Genomic DNA, 18,054 nt, shown 5'->3' on the forward strand with positions numbered 1-18,054 from the left:
TTGTCTAGAGCTTTCTTATTAACATCACAGTTTGTTTAATTTGACTCCTCTGATAAACAACAGATGGCAAATAGTTTCTGTAAGTCGATATTAAGAAATAAATCTTTTTTTAATCCTGCCTTTGCCAGAGCCAACTCGTGATAGTCTCACAGTTAGTAGTGGTGGGTTGCAACATCCGGCCACCTACAGTGAACTGCCCACCGTCCTCCCACAGACAGTTAATTATCAAGTGAGTGCCTATTAGGCAGAGTAGAAAAGTGAAGTGTGACCTCAGTGGGAGCGAAGTGGTTAGCAGTTGACTATTAAAAATGACACTGCTTGCATTATGAGAACAGAACCCAAAGTCTGAAAATTAGATGCGTTATGACTGAGAAATGTCTCAGTGAGGAACCAGTCAGTCATTTGTGCCCTGTGGCAGTGGATGCTGCTCCAGTTAGTAATGGCTGCTACCGTTGCCAGGCTTCTTACTGGGGAGCATCTGAGGATGCTTACAGGGTCTTTGGTTTGCTTTGTTGGTTTTGGGTTTTCCAGTCAGGGTCTTTTTGTGTTACTTTGGCTTTTCTTGAACTCACTCTGTAGACCAGGCTGGCCTCAACTCAGAGATCTGCCTGCCTCTGCCTCCAGAGTGCTAGGATTAAAGCTGTGAGCTACCATCACCAGCTAATTTGGAGGTTCTTTACTGTGCAAAGTTCTGAAATCTGTTTGACTTGAGATTTAGGAAGAGTGTCTGGAAACCAGACATAGTAGTACATCCTGTAATCCCAGTACAAAAGAGGATTGAAAGTTCAAAGCCAGCCTCAGCTACATGAAACTGTTACAAAAAGTTCCTAGATGTCTAGACTTTTCCAAACACACATTAATCTTCTTTTTAATCTTTATTTTTATTTTATGTGTATGGGTGTTCTGCCTTGGTGAATGTCTGTGCACTATGTGTCCAGTGTCTGTGGAGGCCAGAGGAAAATGTTGGATCCCGTAGAACTGGAGTTACAGACAATTTGTTGTGGGTACTAGGAATTGAACCCAGTACTCTGGAAGAACAGTCAGTGCTCTTAACTCCGCAGCCATCTCTCTAGTCCATTAATGTTTTATACATATATTTAGACCTTTTTTCTTATAGCTTATTTGAGGGGAAAAAGAACTTTATAGTGACAGTTTCTGTAGCTTTGGCTAATACCTCTATCTTACAGATATGTTTTAATGTACTTTATCTTCTTCCTAATTCATTTTTGGGGTTTTCTTGAGTTGGGACTTAACTGTTTATTCTAAGCTGGTCTTAAAGGTATTATCTAGCCCAGACTGATACTCCCTCCTTAGCCTTCTAAGTACAGGTGCATGCTGTCATAGCTGACTTTATACTTTATTTTAGCTAAATAGCTGTTCTGCAGAGGATTTTAGGCAAGGAAAGATATGCATTTATATAATCTGCTGGTTCCTTTGTATATAACACTTTTATAAATCACGGCTCCCCTGAGGCACTGGACTATGACAGAATCATGATTAGTATATCGCAGTGAGTGCAGCCTGCAGTCCACTAAACAAAATGGCCACAGCAGTCGGGATCCCAGCTAATGAGAGCCACCTGGCTGAGCTTCCTGTACACCGCTCTACTGTGTGCAGTAGTTCATCTGGTTCTCATAGCTCTGAGGGACTCGCAGTGAAGAGCCATGAGGCGCAGATGAGGAAATTGTAAGAGGTGAACTTGCTTCTGATCCACTGGTTACTGCTACTGATCACAGCCCTCCTCTCTGTTCTCAGGCATTTATATCCCAGAGGGTGACACAGATGCCCCAGAGAAGTTTCGAGGTCTCGGAGTTCGGATTGAGGATGATGTAGTGGTGACTCAGGACTCACCTCTTATCCTTTCTGCAGACTGTCCCAAGGAGGTGAATGACATTGAGCAGATCTGCAGCAGGACCTCCTGACCACAGCTGTAGCACACGTGCTCCCAGGTTCAAGACTGGCGTCCTTGCCTACTCGAGTCATTAGTGTCTCTGTGGGGATTAGCTACAGCTTCCATGGGAACTGCACAGCCAATGAGTGAGGACATTTTCATATTAAGTAGATTTAAATCTGGAAACGTGGACTCTGGAATAATCTGTTACTAGGACTGTAGTGACGTTAATTCTGAGAAGTTAATGATCCAGAAAGTTTAACATGTGACTGTAAAGTAAGGGTGCAGTTATGTGCACCCCTGCATTCTGGTTAACACATTTCAACAGAAAACTCTCTTCGTCCCTTTCTGCACTTCTGAGATCCACTTAACTTCCTAACATGCTTGTGTGAAGCCGCATGTTTAACTTCTCACCAAAGTTTGAGCCTATGCTAAAGGCTACCAGTTAATGTTTGCGGTGGTCTTACTTACTTGCCATGGCCTCCGCCTCCTGGTCCAAGTTCTCCACACCCACTGGGATCTCTTGGGCCTCAGGGAGCACAGGCGTCTCAGCCAGAATACAGCAGCACAGCAGCACAGCAGCACAGCCCACCAACAAGAGTCTTGGATCTTTCTTGCCGTTTGATTGCCCAGGACCTGGAAAGTGTCTAGGCTCTTCTAGGGAAGAAAATGAAAGAGAAAGAAAAGTGTCTACGTGTCTCCACATGTCCAGACCTTGAGCTCTGTTTTCTTCAGTTTAAAGGAGATTTTTTTTTTTAAATGTCCACCTTCCTCTCTTTCATAGATTCTTTTCTTAGGAAACATTGTCACTACGTGCCTCAAGTCCTTCATAAGTTGCTGTGCTTTGAGAGACAGGATCTTAGGTAGCCCAGGCTGGCCTCAAACTCATTATACAAATATTGCTGGGGGGTTGGGGATTTAGCTCAGTGGTAGAAAAAAAAAGAAAAAATATTGCTGGCCTCAAAGTATTGATCTTCCTGTACCATGGCCAGTTTACTCTGTGCGTGTGCGTTTCTTTTTTTTTTTTTTTTTTTTTTTGGTTCTTTTTTTCGGAGCTGGGGACCGAACCCAGGGCCTTGTGCTTCCTAGGTAAGCGCTCTACCACTGAGCTAAATCCCCAGCCCCACGTGTGTGTTTCTTAACAAGGTTTCTCTCTGTAGCTCTGGCTATCCTGGAACACGATTTATTGACCAGGTTGGCCTCAAACTCTCAGAGATCTGTCTCCTTCTGCCTCTCTAAATGTTGGGATTAAAAACATTATCTTCCACCACTCAGTTCTTTATAGGTCCTTAATCCACATAGCTACTTGCAACCATGTATTGTCAAAATCAGTGTGATGCCTCTATTTCCCCTTCTTTTCTTCTCTGCCACCTCCTATGGTGTCTCCCCTGGCATGTGGAGAACTCAGTGTGGGCGTGGGGGCTAGTGCCTGTAGCTCAGCATGCTGAGTGCAGAGTCAGGAATCTTGTCATCAGGTCAAAGCCCAGACCAGCCTGGTCTACATAGCAAGCCATAAGCTATCCATGGCTATATGGTGAGGCCCTACGTAAAAATTAAGACAAAACAAAAAGTACTACAAGCTTGTGTCAGACACCTGTACTACCAATAAAATTAAATATGTGGAGTGCACTCAGCAGTTGTGAGTACCCTATGGCCCACCTATGGAGTGCACTCTGTAATTGTGAGTACCTTATGGCCCACCTCTGCTCTAATGCTAGGGATGGCAAGGCAAGGCAGAGTCATGTTCCTTCCCTAAACACAGCATCAGCTTCAGTTGTACAGCCCAGATTGCAAGGTGAGCAAGTCAGGGTGAGATTAACACAGATGGTTGATTCAAAAGCTTGCATGAGCCGGGCCCAGTCCTTTAGCACTTGAAGCAGGCAGATCTCTGAGTTCAAAGCCAGCCTGATCTTCAGATCGAGTTCCAGAACAGTCAGGACTACACAGAGAAATCTTGTCTCAAAAATAAAATAAGCTTATATGATAGAGAGAAGCCCTAAGAGCTAGTGTGTTAACTTCTTTTAAATCTGAGTATGTGTAGACCCATGATAAACAAAACATGCCAACTATTACAACATGAATTCAAGGGTTTCGTGGGATCTGCCCCCACCTCCCATGTTTCTGTTACGGAAGTGCAAGCTAGAAGATTAGCAAGCAGTCCCTGCAGTGCGGGTGGCTGGCACATCTTAGAATTCACAGTACACCTAGAAACCAGCAGGGAACAATGGTAGTGTGAGAGGTAAGCACTGGGACACAAATGGCCCTCTGCTCATCCACAGGGCCAGCCTTATCCATCTCTCTTGAGGGCTGCTGCAGTGGAGGCTGCCCACCCAGAGTCTGTCCTTTCTGCCTGCCATCCATCTGGGTCTCAGACCTAACCTACTTTCTAAAGCAGGAAGAATAAATCCATTATCAGGCTTCTCACCCACCTGACTTCTGTGTACAAACAGCCTTCCCTTGGAGTGACTTTCCTTTCTTTCTGTAAGTCGTCATCTATAGTTCTCACTACAGACTTCCTAGCTGAAAGTCTGCATTGCTTTTATGTATAGCACAGTTGGAGAGGAAACTGACTTCTGCTTACATTACAGTCAAGGTCTGGAGATGTTACTGATGGTTAGGGTGACTTTGATGGAATTCTGGTGAATTTAGTCCATGGTCCAACATGCTACCCATTGAATCCCAGATTAACCTTGGCATCCAGACATTTCGGTTTGACTATTAAAACCATCCAGAAAACAATGGAGATGCCTCATCTGCCTCAGTGTGCCAGGCTGACCTCGCTGGGATTATTGGTGCACCAGCCCGTACAGGAAGACTCATGACCAAGCAGTCACACAGCATAACCACTGTGCACCATGTTTCTAGAGTCAGTGTTTGTGCACGTGTGCTCTGGTCTTCCCTCTTGAAGTCTTTTCACCTGTCAACCTGCCATCTGGGGTTTGGTTTGGTTTGGTTTGGTTTGATAGTCTCTCCTGGAATTCACTCTGTAGACCAGACTGCTCTCATACTCAAAGAAATCCACCTGCCTCTGCCTCCCAAGTGCTGAGATTAAGGGGGTGCCCCACCATCACCACCACAGCCAGCAACTGTTTTTTCTGATGTTGGAATTGAATACAGGAATGCTTTAGACATGCTAAGTAAGCTCTGTACCTCTGAACTTTATCCTCAGCTCAGTTTTCTTCCCTGGATTGGTTAGAGACGTTGTACCGTTAATGTAGCCATTTGAATATAGGGTACCCCATCTGGGTACCCTGTGTCACATGGTTTTATGAGCTTATTTCAGAATCTGGTGCATGTTTCCTATAACAGAGACTGCACACAGGCACTGTAGTTCACACCTGTAACCATAGCACTTGCAAGACTGAAGCAGGAGGATCATTATGAGTTTGCGACTAGCCTGAGCTACAGATTAAGACCCTGATTCAAAAATGAAAATAATAGTAATAAAGAGACAGCAAGTAGAAAGTTTTTAGCAGTGTTCCAGTAATCCCTGCCATCTCAACAGTGGGACTAAGTTTGAACCGTCTACCCTCACTGACTAGAAGATAAGAGATCAAAGTGTCACCTACTAAGCCAGGAGGTGGTGGCACACGCCTCTAATCTCAGTGCTCATAAGGCAGAGGCAGGTAGGTCTTGTAGCACCGGGGAAATGTTAGTGAGCCCCAAAAAACAGACAGGAGCCAATCTGATGCAACTCATAGCAGGGTCTTTATTCTGTTTGAGATAGCTCAGGCCCACCCCACCACCCACCACACACACACACACACACACAACACCGTTGCATAGGACCGTTTTTGGTGGTAGGGAAGCCCTGAGTGTCTATCGGGTCAAGGCTTTATAGTAAGCAGCAGGCAGGGAGTACGTGTGCAAGCATCTCATTGGAAAGCTACTGTGGCCTTTAACATAATTGCCTGGTGCTGCGAGTCATATCATAAACTTCATTTCTGCTTCTCTCTGCATTGGTGGTCGTTAGGCAGGGAGTGGGCTTGTAACCTGGGGGTACAGGTTTGCTGGGGGAAAAACCTGAAGATGCTGATCTTGTTGGGGATTAGCCTAGAGACTGGGCCAGGCTCACGTTTTGTTGGGATGCAACTTGGAAACTAATGCTAGGAACCAGCCTGTTAGTTTACCTGAGTTTAAACTTAGATCAAGTTCTCTAAAATGGAGTCTGAACTTAAAAGATTTGGTCTCTCAATCTCTAAGTTGAAGGCCAGCCTAGTCCACATATAACAAGTGCCAGGACAACCAGGACTACCTAGAAAGACCCTGTTTCAAAAACACAAAGAAATTTAAGTGGATGCCCAAGCTAGTGGTGTCATAAAGAACCCGGCACAGAAGTGCTAATGTTTTTATTCTTAATTTCCTGAAGTAGCATCTAAAGCCCCAAATTGAGCAGATTAAGTTTTAGACCTTGGCAGATCTTTAAACTGAAGTGTTTTCAGATTCTCCTGGTGGAGAAAAGGTGATGATGTCATCATGTATGTTTGCAACACTGCAACGGAATCCACATGGGAAGTGGGCTTTTTCTGTGGCCACTGAGGAGTTCTATCAGTATTGTATGGATCTGGGGTTACCATTGGACTTCAGGCCCCACAGGGCATGTGCCCACCAAAACCCAGAAACTACAATCTTGATCTACATTTCTTAATGCTTAGTATGACTTTTGTGCAATTATATAAGTTCTGTTTGGACAAAAGGCTGTTACTTTTTAATGAAAGCAAACCATTCAATGAAAATGGATACCTCATTCCCAAATAAGAGGAATGCATTTGTTACTGTCATTTTTAAAATATACTATAAAACAATACAGAGTGGTATGGTGTGTCTTTTATTTTAGCTGTGTGGTGGTTTAAATGAAAATTGTCACCCTAGGCTCGTGTACTTGAACTCTGTCTCCAGCTTATGGTGGTGTTGGGGAGGTCATGGAACCTTTAGGAGGTGGAACCTTGCTGAAGGAAGTGTATCTGGCAGCAGGCTGTGAGGGTTATAGCCCTAACCCACTTCCTGTTCTCTCCCTGTTTCCTGTGTGTAGACAAACATGACCAAGCAGCAGCTCCTTGCCACCCTGCCTTCTCCACCATTTGGACCCTTGTCTGGAAATGTTAGCCAGAATAAATGTTTCCATAAGTTGCTTTCAGTCAACAACAAAAAATGACTAAAGCTGTAAAGTTTATAGATTGAAATGTAAGACCGTTCTGCTTTACAACTGGTGTACAGCAGGATGACAGTAAATCTAGTAAGACCATTGCCTAAAGGGAGGAGAAAACAATGGTTTGATCCAGTCTATTAAAAGATTGACCCTCAAAACTGATTCATAGGGCTCCTGGCAGTCCTCGTCAGGCCTAGCATGGCACCACACAGCTGCAAACCCAGCTAGGGGAGAACTGAGGCAGGAGGATCACTAGTTTTGAGTTCCAGGCCATATGGACTACTTAACAAGATCCTGCCTCTGGAGAAGGGACAAGAGCCTTGTAAGCCTAAACCCTCATGACTTAAAGACCACTGCCCTATACAACTCAGAGGAGTGGATTCTTGTGAGGAGGTAGGATCAATTTGCAAAATCGTGAATATTCAAATCTTTAAAGACCTGCGACTCAGGCTGGAGGTGGCTCAGTGGATCCCTACAGCATGTAAGATAGCCAACAGTGCCTGTGCCTCCAGCGCCAGGGGAACCTGACACCTCAGGCCTCTGTGGGCACACAGATACACAATCTAAAAAAAAAAAAAAACCACATAGGAGGCAGAGACAGGAGCATCTCTGTGAGTTTGAAGCCAGCCTATGTAAATAACAAGTTCCAGGACAGAACTGTATGCTAGAGAAAGAGACCCTGTCTCAGAATTTTTAAAATAAATCAGAGGCATTCTATTAGAAGTTTATGATAATATTTTCATATTCTTCATATCCTGACACGAGAAAAGACATTTTCTTTCTGAGACATTTTCAACCATGGGTCCCATGCTAGCCTCAGACGGCCCTACCTCAGCTTTCCAAATGCTGCGACTGCAGCTTGGCACCATGCCCATGCCCATGCCCTACACAGATGTGTGTCTGGCACAGTGGAGTGAACTTAGGCAGACCTAGGGCTAAGTACATGGGACTCATAGAGAGAATGCATTATGCAAATTAAAATAGGAAAGTACGAACAAAATTTCACAGAAATTTAGTAATAAAGGTTCTTATACACGTCAACCTCCCTTGTAGCTTGCCACACACCAGAGGTAGTGGGGAAAAGATACAGGGGAAGTGAACTTGTTTAGAAAGGGTCGTCTGGAAATCAGCAGTTCAGCTCACAGGTCAATCCATTCGCAAACACTTCACGGATACACCAGCAGTCCGTTTGGTAGAGTCCGGATAGCAAACACGAATCAGCAGCGGTGACACTGCCTACCGGAGCCAGCCAGTCCTCAGCCTCTGCAGGAATCAGTAGGAAGGACACCAGGAGAAATTCTCAGCTGTGTCGAGGAAGTGAAAATCGGTGAAGCCCTGAGACCCACAAGCATTTCAGCTGGCTCTAGAAGCAGACCAAGCTCAGCCTCCATCACTGTCCCTTGAGTCCTAGACCCTCCAAACACCACATGTCCTCCTCAGGTCTTGTCTCGGGATGTGCGTCTGCCTCAGCTGACATCACCCTGCCAATCAGCCTGAGTCCAAAGAGGTGGCAGGAAACCGCAGCACACCCTTGAAGTTTTTTGGGGTGTTTCTCTCTGGAGTCTCAACAGCTGTAGCTCAACTATGCAATGTAAGGCGGATCAATACACGCATGTCGTTAGCAAAGAATGCTTCATCACATGTCCCTTCACGTGCTTGCTTTAGCAGAACACCCTTCACCTGTGTCTCCTTTGTGTTTGCCCCAGCAAAACACCGTCCAAAGGACTCTCCAGAGAACCCCTAAGTTTCTACTTCATAGGCCTTCTGTGTTTAAGAATTGCTTTTAGTTTTTTTTAATTAATTTTATGTATTTTTTTTCTGTAAATTAGCCCATTTATTAGCAGGCCAGGCAAGTCTCAGACGGTAGGTAGGGCTTCCACTGGTCCTTCAGTTCCGTCATGTTCCGTCAGTTCTGATGGCAGACTTCACTGTGACTGCAGAAGTGGTATTGTAGGTCCAGGCCCCGCCGGCCACCGTTTTCACGCAGGAACCACAGCGCCAGATTCCAACGGCTCGTCTCTCCATCTTGGTCTTGCCACAGAAGGAGCAAGTGTGCGTGGCGTGCTGGCTGATTTCAATTTTCTTCACCATTTTCCAGAGGGAGGCACCACAGAGGGTCCCTTATTTCCCAACGATCCCGACCTTTCTACATTTAGCCATGTCACCGGAACCAAAGCCCAAGCCTGAAGAGGAAGCCATTTTATTTCTATATATCTGTACTCTGTCTGCATGCCAGAAGGCGGCATTGGATCCCGTAGGAGATGCCATGTGGTTGTTGGGAATTAAAATCAGGACCTCTGAAAGAGCAGCCAGTGCTCTTAACTGCTGAGCTATTCCTCCAGTACCAAGATTTATTTTAATTCTATGTATATGAATTTTTGCCTGCATGTAAGGTACATGTGTGTCTTGTGTCACAGAGGGTGTTGGATCTCCTCAAACTAGAGTCTGCCTTGCAGACTCTGGGAACTGCTGAGCCATTTCTCCAGCTACTTACATGTACACATGTATGTTTTTGCAGATGTTAAAGGTTTCATTGCTCCTTGTCTGGTCCTTGCATGCTACATGCATTAAGTGTAGGCAGCCACTAAGCTGGTTATCTTCTGGGCCACTAGATGCCTAGAACCAGTCTTTCTACTTAAGTGATTCACTACTCAGTCAGGACCACAGTGTACAGTGAATAGGAGTGGTTGCTGTCTCAAGTAACTACAGCAGGGGTCCCAACAGATTCCACTCCCACTGACCATGTGTAGTGGCACATGGCTAATCCCACCTCTTGGGAGGTAAAGAGAAAATCAGGGGCTGGAGAGATAGCTCAGCGGTTAAGAACACTGACTGCTCTTCCAGAGGTCCTGAGTTCAATTCCCACAACCACAACCATCTGTTGTTATGGGATTTGATGCCCTCTTCTGGTGTGTCTGGAGACAGCTACAGTGTGTGTGTGTGTGTGTGTGTGTATTAAGTAGGTCTCTTTTTAAAAAATTAATCTTTACTCTGAATATAGTGGCACATCTTTAAAGATTTATTTTATATGTGTGTGTGTGTGTGTGTGTGTGTGGTGTGTGTGTGTGTGTATGTATTGCCTGCATGTATGTACCATGTTCATGCCTGGCACCCAATGACGGCTTCCCCCATCTCCCAGGTGTGGCTCAAAGTGGAGATAAACTTGCACCCTTTAAAGGTCCAGCTTCAGGAGTTCAGCATCAGAAAGGTGGAGGAGCACAGGCGGTGGCAGTGCACACTTTGAATCCCAGCATTCCGAGGGCAGAAGCATGCTCATCTCTGGTACCACAGAGTGAGTACCAGGACAGCCAGGACTACACAGAGAAACCCTGTCTCAACAAACGCCATTGGATGTCCTTAGTGTTAAGACTCAAACCCTGACAAAGAGCCGAGGTGCCTATGTATCATATCTAACACTGGCACAGGGTATGGTTGGTCCACCCCGCCTCTACCCGACTCTCCAGCCGAGGGGTCAGTCAGGCTGCCCCCTCTTCTCTATACAATCCAGCCATTTTTGGTTCCCTGCTCCCATCTCTCTTCCCCTCCCTCCTCTCCTCACGTTGGCTCAGGGTCATGCCGGCTCTGGACCTACTCCCAGATGTCTCTGTCTCTGGCTGTGCTCTCCCTTTTATCAATAAACTTTCTGCTCCACCAGACCAAAGAGCAGTCATGTCCTTTCCTTTTTTTTTTTCATTCACTTAGAAAGATAATCAGAATTTTTATTCTAGTTCCTCAACTGAAATCTTTCCCTAAAATTCCTAATATGGCTAGAGCAGGAACTGAGGAGGGGAAAGGATAAAGTCCAAAGGGAAGAAGGTAGTGCTTAAAACAAAAGAATTCTGTCTACAAGCACTAGAAAAGGTTGTAAGAAGGATAAACAAAAGCAGGGAGCAGTGCTTTTGAGCAGGCGGCCGCTGGGGCCTTTAATCCCAGCACTTAGGAGGCAGAAGCAAGAGCATCTCTGTGACTTCCAGGACAGCCAGGGAACAGAGAGTGAAACCCTGCCTCAAAAAACCAAGCATGGGGCTGGAGAGGTGGCTCAGTGGTTAAGAGCACTGACTGCTCTTCCAGAGGTCCTGAGTTCAAATCCCAGCAACCACATGGTGGTTCACAACCATCTGTAATGAAATCCAATGCCCTCTTCTGGTGTGTCTGAAGACAGCTACAGTGTACTCATATACAAAATAAATAAATAAATCTAAAAAAAAATTATTTTGGGCTGGGGATTTAGCTCAGTGGTAGAACGCTTACCTAGGAAGCGCAAGGCCCTGGGTTCGGTCCCCAGCTCCGAAAAAAAGAACCAAAAAAAAAAAAAAAAAATCTGTTAAAATTATTTTAAAAAAAAATAAAAAAATAAAAAAATAAAAAAATAAAACAAGCACACGGGGTTGGGGATTTAGCTCAGTGGTAGAGCGCTTGCCTAGCAAGAGCAAGGCCCTAGCAAGGCCCTGGGTTCGGTCCCCAGCTCTGAAAAAAAAAAAGAAAAGAAAAGAAAAGAAAAGAAAAACCAAGCACACAAGACAAACAAACACATCCGGAAGCTGCACCCTGACTGCTGTACACAGTGGGGTCCACGAGGACTTACCGGGAATTGGATGGCAGCCGGCTCAGAAGCCGGCCCTTCACACAGCACAGCAGCGCAACCCAAAACGCAAAGTTGAAACTTTGTCTCCTGTCTAAATAAATTCTAGGCAAAGGATACTAACTGTGAAAGCCCCGAGCTTCGGTTAGAAGCAAACATGGCTCAAGCATGGTTCACAGCCCAAAAAATAAATAAATAAATAAATAAATAAATAAATAAATAAATAAATAAATAAATAAATAAATTATTAATCCTGAGGCTGGAGAGATGGCTGAGTCCTTAAGAGCTCTTACTGCTTTTGTAACGGGCCTGGATTTGGTTCCCAGTACCTACTCTGGGCAGCTCACAACTGCCTCACTCCTGTTCCAGAGGAACAGGTGCTGCTAGCCTCAGAGGACACTTGCACTCGCATCCACTCGTGCATACACGATTTGAAAATAATAAAAATTATTTTTAAAATTCTGCTTCCCATCTTTATGCAAAGATGTTCAACTAATTTAAAATAGCATGATGTATTTGCTAAAGTTTGATATTAACCGCATCTCAGAAAATGAATGTAACCATTTACAAACTCTCTGATTTTTGTTCTTTTTTTGAGACCAGATATTGCTATGTAGTTTCGACTGGCATGAAATTTCCTGAGTGCTGAATTACATACATAATTCGCCATGCCCAGTGTAACATCTTTTTTTAAAGTACTTTATTTTGAGACAGGGTCTCTCTATATATAGCCCCGGTATTCTGGAACTGTCTATGTAGACCAGGCTGACCTTGAACTCAGAGAAATCCACCTGCCTCTGCTCTGCCTCCCAGTGCTAGAATTATGGTTGTGGGCTACCACACCCACCATGTGTTCTTAACCATCTGAGCTATCTCTCCAGTCTTCTTTTAAGTTTTTTTTTTTTTTTTGGTTCTTTTTTTTGGAGCTGAGGATCGAACCCAGGGCCTTGCGCTTCCTAGGCAAGCGCTCTACCACTGAGCTAAATCCCCAACCCCTTCTTTTAAGTTTTTTATTAGCATATATTAATTATCTACTGTGATAATATGAACAACATAATTATACACAGAAGCTTTATCGTGATACTTTCATGCATGCATAAGCTTTTTTAAAACGGTGCATTTGGGTGTTTTGCCTGAATGTATGTCTGTATACCACCTGTATAGCCAATACCCGAGGAGGCCAGAAGAGGGTGTAAGAGCCCCTAGAACTGAATTTACAGACAGTTACAAGCCACCATGTGAGTGCTGAGAATAGAACCCTGGTATCTGGAAGAGCAGCCAGTGTGTCACTGCCTGCTAAGCCATCTCTACTGGATTAATGAAGCGTGACTCACTACCCATTACACTCATTTGTCTTCCGTCCTCATCTCACTGATCTTCCAGCTAATCCAGCTACTTCCATGGTTTCTTTTTGGGGGGTGAGAGAGGGTGTCTGTGTATGTACTAATAAAGTTTGAAAGGGCTACTTAACAGAAACATGGGCGCGGAATCGTTTACAGAAACATGGGCAACCAGTGGCAAGATCACAGAAGAAATGTCTCTCCCATAGGAATGTTGACCAACCCAAATTCCTGCAAGCCTTGTGTAGGGAATGAGAGCTCTGAGCCTTCAGTGGTGTCATGGCTGGAAGACAGCATTCCACAGCACTCCACCCTTTCATCTGCCTCTTCCCATCTCTTCACTCCCTTTACCCAGTATTCCCCGAGTCTTAAAGGAAGTGATATCCCATTTAGGGATGGACATTCAGCAACCACTTATTGTCTTCACGTTGAGCAGTTACAAGTTCCAACATGAACTACTACCTTCTGTGGAAAAGAAGCTTCTCTGACCAAAGCTGACAGCAGTGCTAGTCTCCAAACAAAAACATAGTTAGAAGGCAACGTGACAGGTACGTGATCTCCATTTTAGCAAAAGAGAAGCCGTGTCCCTGCTTGGATTAGTAGCCTCTCCAGCCACAGTCTTTTGACTAAGTTTGCAGGATCTTATAAGAATCCCCTCCTGTGTAACAGGCCTCACATCCAACTAAAAACAAGAATGGCTGGTTACCACTGAACAGGTATACCACTATTGCATCGCTGAGTGTATCTTGCCTGATTGGTTGAGGATGAGGACATCTTGGTCTACATAGAGAGTAGGGCTGCATAGTGAGACCCTCTCTTAAAACGAATAATCCCCATCATCCCAATCCCATTCTAGTTCTATCAGAGCTAAGGACTGGTTGATGAATAATGTTTCCCCCCCTTACATTTCTATAACCTGTTACTCGTGAAGTTTACAAACTAAAACTTTAAAGCTGGGAGCAGTGGGGCATACCTATAATCCCACTGTGAGTTAGGCTGAGACAGGAAGATGGTGAATTCCAGGCCAGCAGAGGCTACATAGCAAGACCCAGTCTTCTTTAATCCCAGCACTTGGGAGACAGAAGCAGAGAGATCTCTCGTGAGCTACTCTGGATTACATAGCAAGTTCCAGACAGCCAGGGCTACATGCAGTACAGGGCACTGACAGGCTGCATGAAGCTCGGTCCCATAAGTGAGGATGCCTCTAGCCTAGTTAATGTACAGTAGGGGACAAAACTCTGGACAAGGGTGTGTAGGGGAAGGAATAACCTAATAATCAAATAAACCTAAAAGTAAAAGTAATAATCAACGGGCTAGTTCCTGACAAGGACTGCGGTGGTTCAGACTACAGACAGAGATTGAAAAGGATGAGTTTTAAAGATCCTTTTGAGGCTGGAGAGATGACTCAGTGATTAAGAGCACAGTCTGCTCTTCCAGAGGTCCTGAGTTCAATTCCCAGCAACCACATGGTGGCTCACAACCATGTGTAATGGGATCTGGTGCCCTCTTCTGGTGTGCATGAAGATGGCTACAGTGTGCTCATATAAATAAAATAAATCTTTACAGCGACCCGTCTCCTCTGCCACACCTAGGAGCGATCATGTCCTTCCTTTTTTAAAAAAATAAGTAGAAAGAAAGAAAGAAAGAAAGGAAGGAAGGAAGGAAGGAAGGAAGGAAGGAAGGAAGAAAGAAAGAAAGAAAGAAAGAAAGAAAGAGAGAGAGAGAGAGAGAAAGAAAGATCTTTTTGGTTCGGGTAAGTTTTTGGAAGAGCGTGGGGGCATCGGTAGAGTGCTGTTCAGTGTGCACAGAGCCTGAGTTCAGTCTCTAGCACACACAGTCCCTAGTGGCACAGGCCTGTAGTTGTAGCACAAGGAAGGTAGAAGAGCATGGGTTAGGAATTCAAGGTCTGTTGTTTTTGGTTCTTTTTTTCGGAGCTGGGGATCGAACCCAGGGCCTTGTGCTTCCTAGGCAAGCGCTCTACCACTGAGCTAAACCCCCAACCCCTCAAGGTCTGTTTTAGCGCCATAAGAGGAGCTCCAGGCCAGCCTTGGATACCTGAGACTCTGCCTCAAAAACAAACAACAGTCAGACAGCCCGGTAGCACTGAGACTCTCAGTAAAGGTGACACTCAGGTCACTCATCACCCCAGCACTGACTCATCTGACCTCTGTCTTAGGAAAAATCCCCTGTACATGTCTGTCGTGCCTTCTTAACTCATTTAAAGAGATATTTCTATTTTTCGTGTTTCTTTTTTGAGAGACGGACGATCTTGCTAAGTAGCCCTAACTGGCCTAGGACTCTGTAAAAGTGGTAGATTCATAGTGATTCACCACCATCTGACTCTTGAGGGCTGGATAAAGGTGTGTGCCAACGGGTGTGCCATGTGTATGTGGGTGCCCTTGGAAGCCAGAAAGGGCTGTCAGATCTGTCAAGCTAGAGTTACATGTGGTTTTGAGCTATTTAACATGGGTGCTAGTAGTCAAACTCAGTAGAGTAACAGAGGGCACTGAACCATTTCATCAGCCCTCCACTGTGTTATGTGTGTGTGAAATGACCTGTAGCATATGTGTCCCTCAGCACAAATGTGGGTCTCAGAGAACAATGTGCGGGAATCCGCTCTTTCCTTCCACCTTGTGCATCCTGGAGGTTGAACTCAGGCCCTGAACTTGGCAACAAATGCTTTTACCTCCTGGCCTCTCTCTTCCATAAGCTAAGCCTTGATTTTTTTTCTTCTTAAAGAAGCTGAGGGGGCTGGAGAGAATGGCTCAGTGGTTGAGAGCACTGACTGCTCTTCCAGAGGTCCTGAGTACAATTCCCAGCAACCACATGGTGGCTCACAACCATCTGTAATGGGATCCGATGCCCTCTTCTGGTGTGTCTGAAGACAGCTACAGTGTACTCATGTAACTAAAATAAATAAATCTTTTTTTAAGAAGCTGAATATTTCTTTTGCCTTCTGACTTTGTGCTTGTGCCTTCAATACTTTTCACGACTTTCTGCTCCTTAATAAAGAAAGCCTGTTTGACCCTGTCACGGACACACCTGGCACACATGGAGTCACCATTGTCCCTGCTGACATGCTTTTTGTGTCTTAGACAATCTCATAAGGACTTTGGGTCTCACAGCACGAACCCCTCAAAGACTGCCTGGGCACACGCAGATTTAGGTTCTTTCCCAACCTTCTTGGTATAAAGGTAAAAACAATCCAGTTGCCAGGGGTTCAAGGCAGCCTAGTTTTGTTAGAGGCTGTATTGGAGGAAATCCTACGGTGGTATGTCCACGTCGAACCATTCTGAGTGTCCCTAAGCACCGTCCCTGGAAGAAGAAAAGGAAAAGCTGTTTCTCTCTTTTAAGATCCTGTTTTTACCATATGCATATGAACTTTGGCTTGCATGTGTGCATGTGTGCCATGTGGCCAGCTGGGTGTGCCACCTTCATGTCCACAGAGGCCGGAAGAGGGCATTGGATCCCCTGAAATGGAATTACCGATAGTCGTGAGCCATCACATGGCTACTGGGAACCAAACCTGGGTCTTCTGCAAAAGCAGCAAGCGTTCCTAACCACTGAGCCATCTCTCCAGTCCCACCTGGTTTCATGGTTTACCCCCGTTTGATGCAGTACTGGGGATATAACACAGAGCCCTATGTACAGTACCACTGAGTTATATTGCCAGCATTTTCATAGCAGATTTCTAACGTATATTTGCTGCGTTTAGATCTACAAATACTGTTGTGTTAAGCTTGCTTATTCAGCACAGTAATAATGTGTGCAGGTTTGGAAACTAGGAGAAGCTAATCACATAGCCTAGGTGTGTAACAAGCTACCTCATCCAGGTCTGCCTCAGTACTTTATAGAATGTTCACACAATAACAAATCTGCCCAATGCCTTTCTTCAGATGTATTTGCATTAATCAAGATATGTATTGTTGTCTCCTCCCCTCAATCTCATCATCTTGTGTGTATTGCTACCCGAGGCTCCATTTGTGTTTTATTTCCTTACTGAGTCTCCTTACTTCACTGTGGCTTTCCTCTTTAAAACAGGACCAGAGGGTTGTGGATTTAGCTCAGTGGTAGAGCGCTTGCCTAGCAAGCGCAAGGCCCTGGGTTCGGTCCCCAGCTCCGGAAAAAAAAAAACAAAAAACAAAAAAAACAAAAACAGGACCAGAGTAGCTGAGCATGCTGGCTCCCTCCCTCTAACCCCCCCCCCCCAGCACCTGGGAGGTGGAGGTAACAGAATTGCTCAGATTTTTTTTTTAAACATTTATTTATTCATTATATATAAGTACACAACACTGTAGCTGTCTTCAGATACACCAAAAGAGGGCATCGGATCTCTTTACAGATGGTTGTGAGCCACCATGTGGTCGCTGGGAATTGAACTCATAACCTCTGGAAGAGCAGTTGGGTGCTCTTAACCGCTGAGCCATCTCTCTAGCCCCAATTGCTCAGATTTTAAGGACAGCCTGGGCTACAGAGTGAGGCCCTGTCTCAGAAATAATAATAATAAACAATAATAGTAAAACAAAAATTAAAAGACCAAGTAGCATGCTCAAGATAGTTGTTGAAGAATGGATAACTATGCCCTCAGTATCTTAATTAACTATGGGTTTCTAGCATCCCTTAGGGAGTCTATTGACACATAAATCAATGACGATTTTAGTGTGGGAGGTAGAACTTGGGCCAACACACACACTCCTTGCAGGCTGTAGCAAGTCTTCTTTGTGCAAGTTAAAACTGTGGTGGTGTTTCCGGATGTATTGCCCTGCTCAGCAAGGACATCAACAGCACACTGAATTGCACGCCAGTATTTCTTTCAAGTGGGCATTTCAGATAAAACGTCATTGTTGTCCTGTTGAGGGAACTAGAACACATAAGAAGTTCGAGGGTGATGTATTCTAGTCATACCTCTGCAAATTTAGGAGATAAAACAGTGGAGGGCTGGGCTAAACATGGAAGCATGACAAAAGATACAGGTTCTTAGCTCGGTGGTAATGACCGGTAAGAAAATCAGAATGCCTCACCCAAATTCAAGTTTGGCCACTACAAATGTACTAATTTAACTGTAGCACAAGTAGCAAAACTCGGATGGGAA

General features: G+C 44.8%; 1 protein-coding gene, 1 non-coding gene and 1 pseudogene across 6 annotated transcripts in view; 1 reads left to right on the plus strand and 2 right to left on the minus strand.

The window, feature by feature from the left end:
• Xpnpep3 (X-prolyl aminopeptidase 3) overlaps positions 1-6,698 on the plus strand; it is a 52,575-nt gene extending 45,877 nt beyond the window's left edge. For 4 of the 5 annotated variants that reach the window (XM_087559072.1, XM_087559074.1, XM_087559073.1 and 1 more), the window contains one exon: positions 1,756-6,698. In XM_087559072.1, the coding sequence (XP_087415198.1) occupies positions 1,756-1,922 (167 nt within the window). In that variant the 3' untranslated portion in view covers positions 1,923-6,698. 5 annotated transcript variants of the gene reach the window in all.
• Positions 8,855-9,229, minus strand: Rpl37a-ps2 (ribosomal protein L37A, pseudogene 2; annotated as a pseudogene).
• Positions 14,889-14,962, minus strand: Trnap-agg43 (transfer RNA proline (anticodon AGG) 43). Its single transcript has one exon. It is a non-coding gene; the product is annotated as a tRNA-Pro (tRNA).
• Between the last annotated feature and the right edge of the window lie 3,092 nt (positions 14,963-18,054).

The sequence above is a fragment of the Rattus norvegicus genome, chromosome 7, assembly GCF_021556685.1.
Source record: "Rattus norvegicus strain SHRSP/BbbUtx chromosome 7, alternate assembly SHRSP_T2T, whole genome shotgun sequence".
Classification (NCBI taxonomy): Eukaryota; Metazoa; Chordata; class Mammalia; order Rodentia; family Muridae; genus Rattus; species Rattus norvegicus.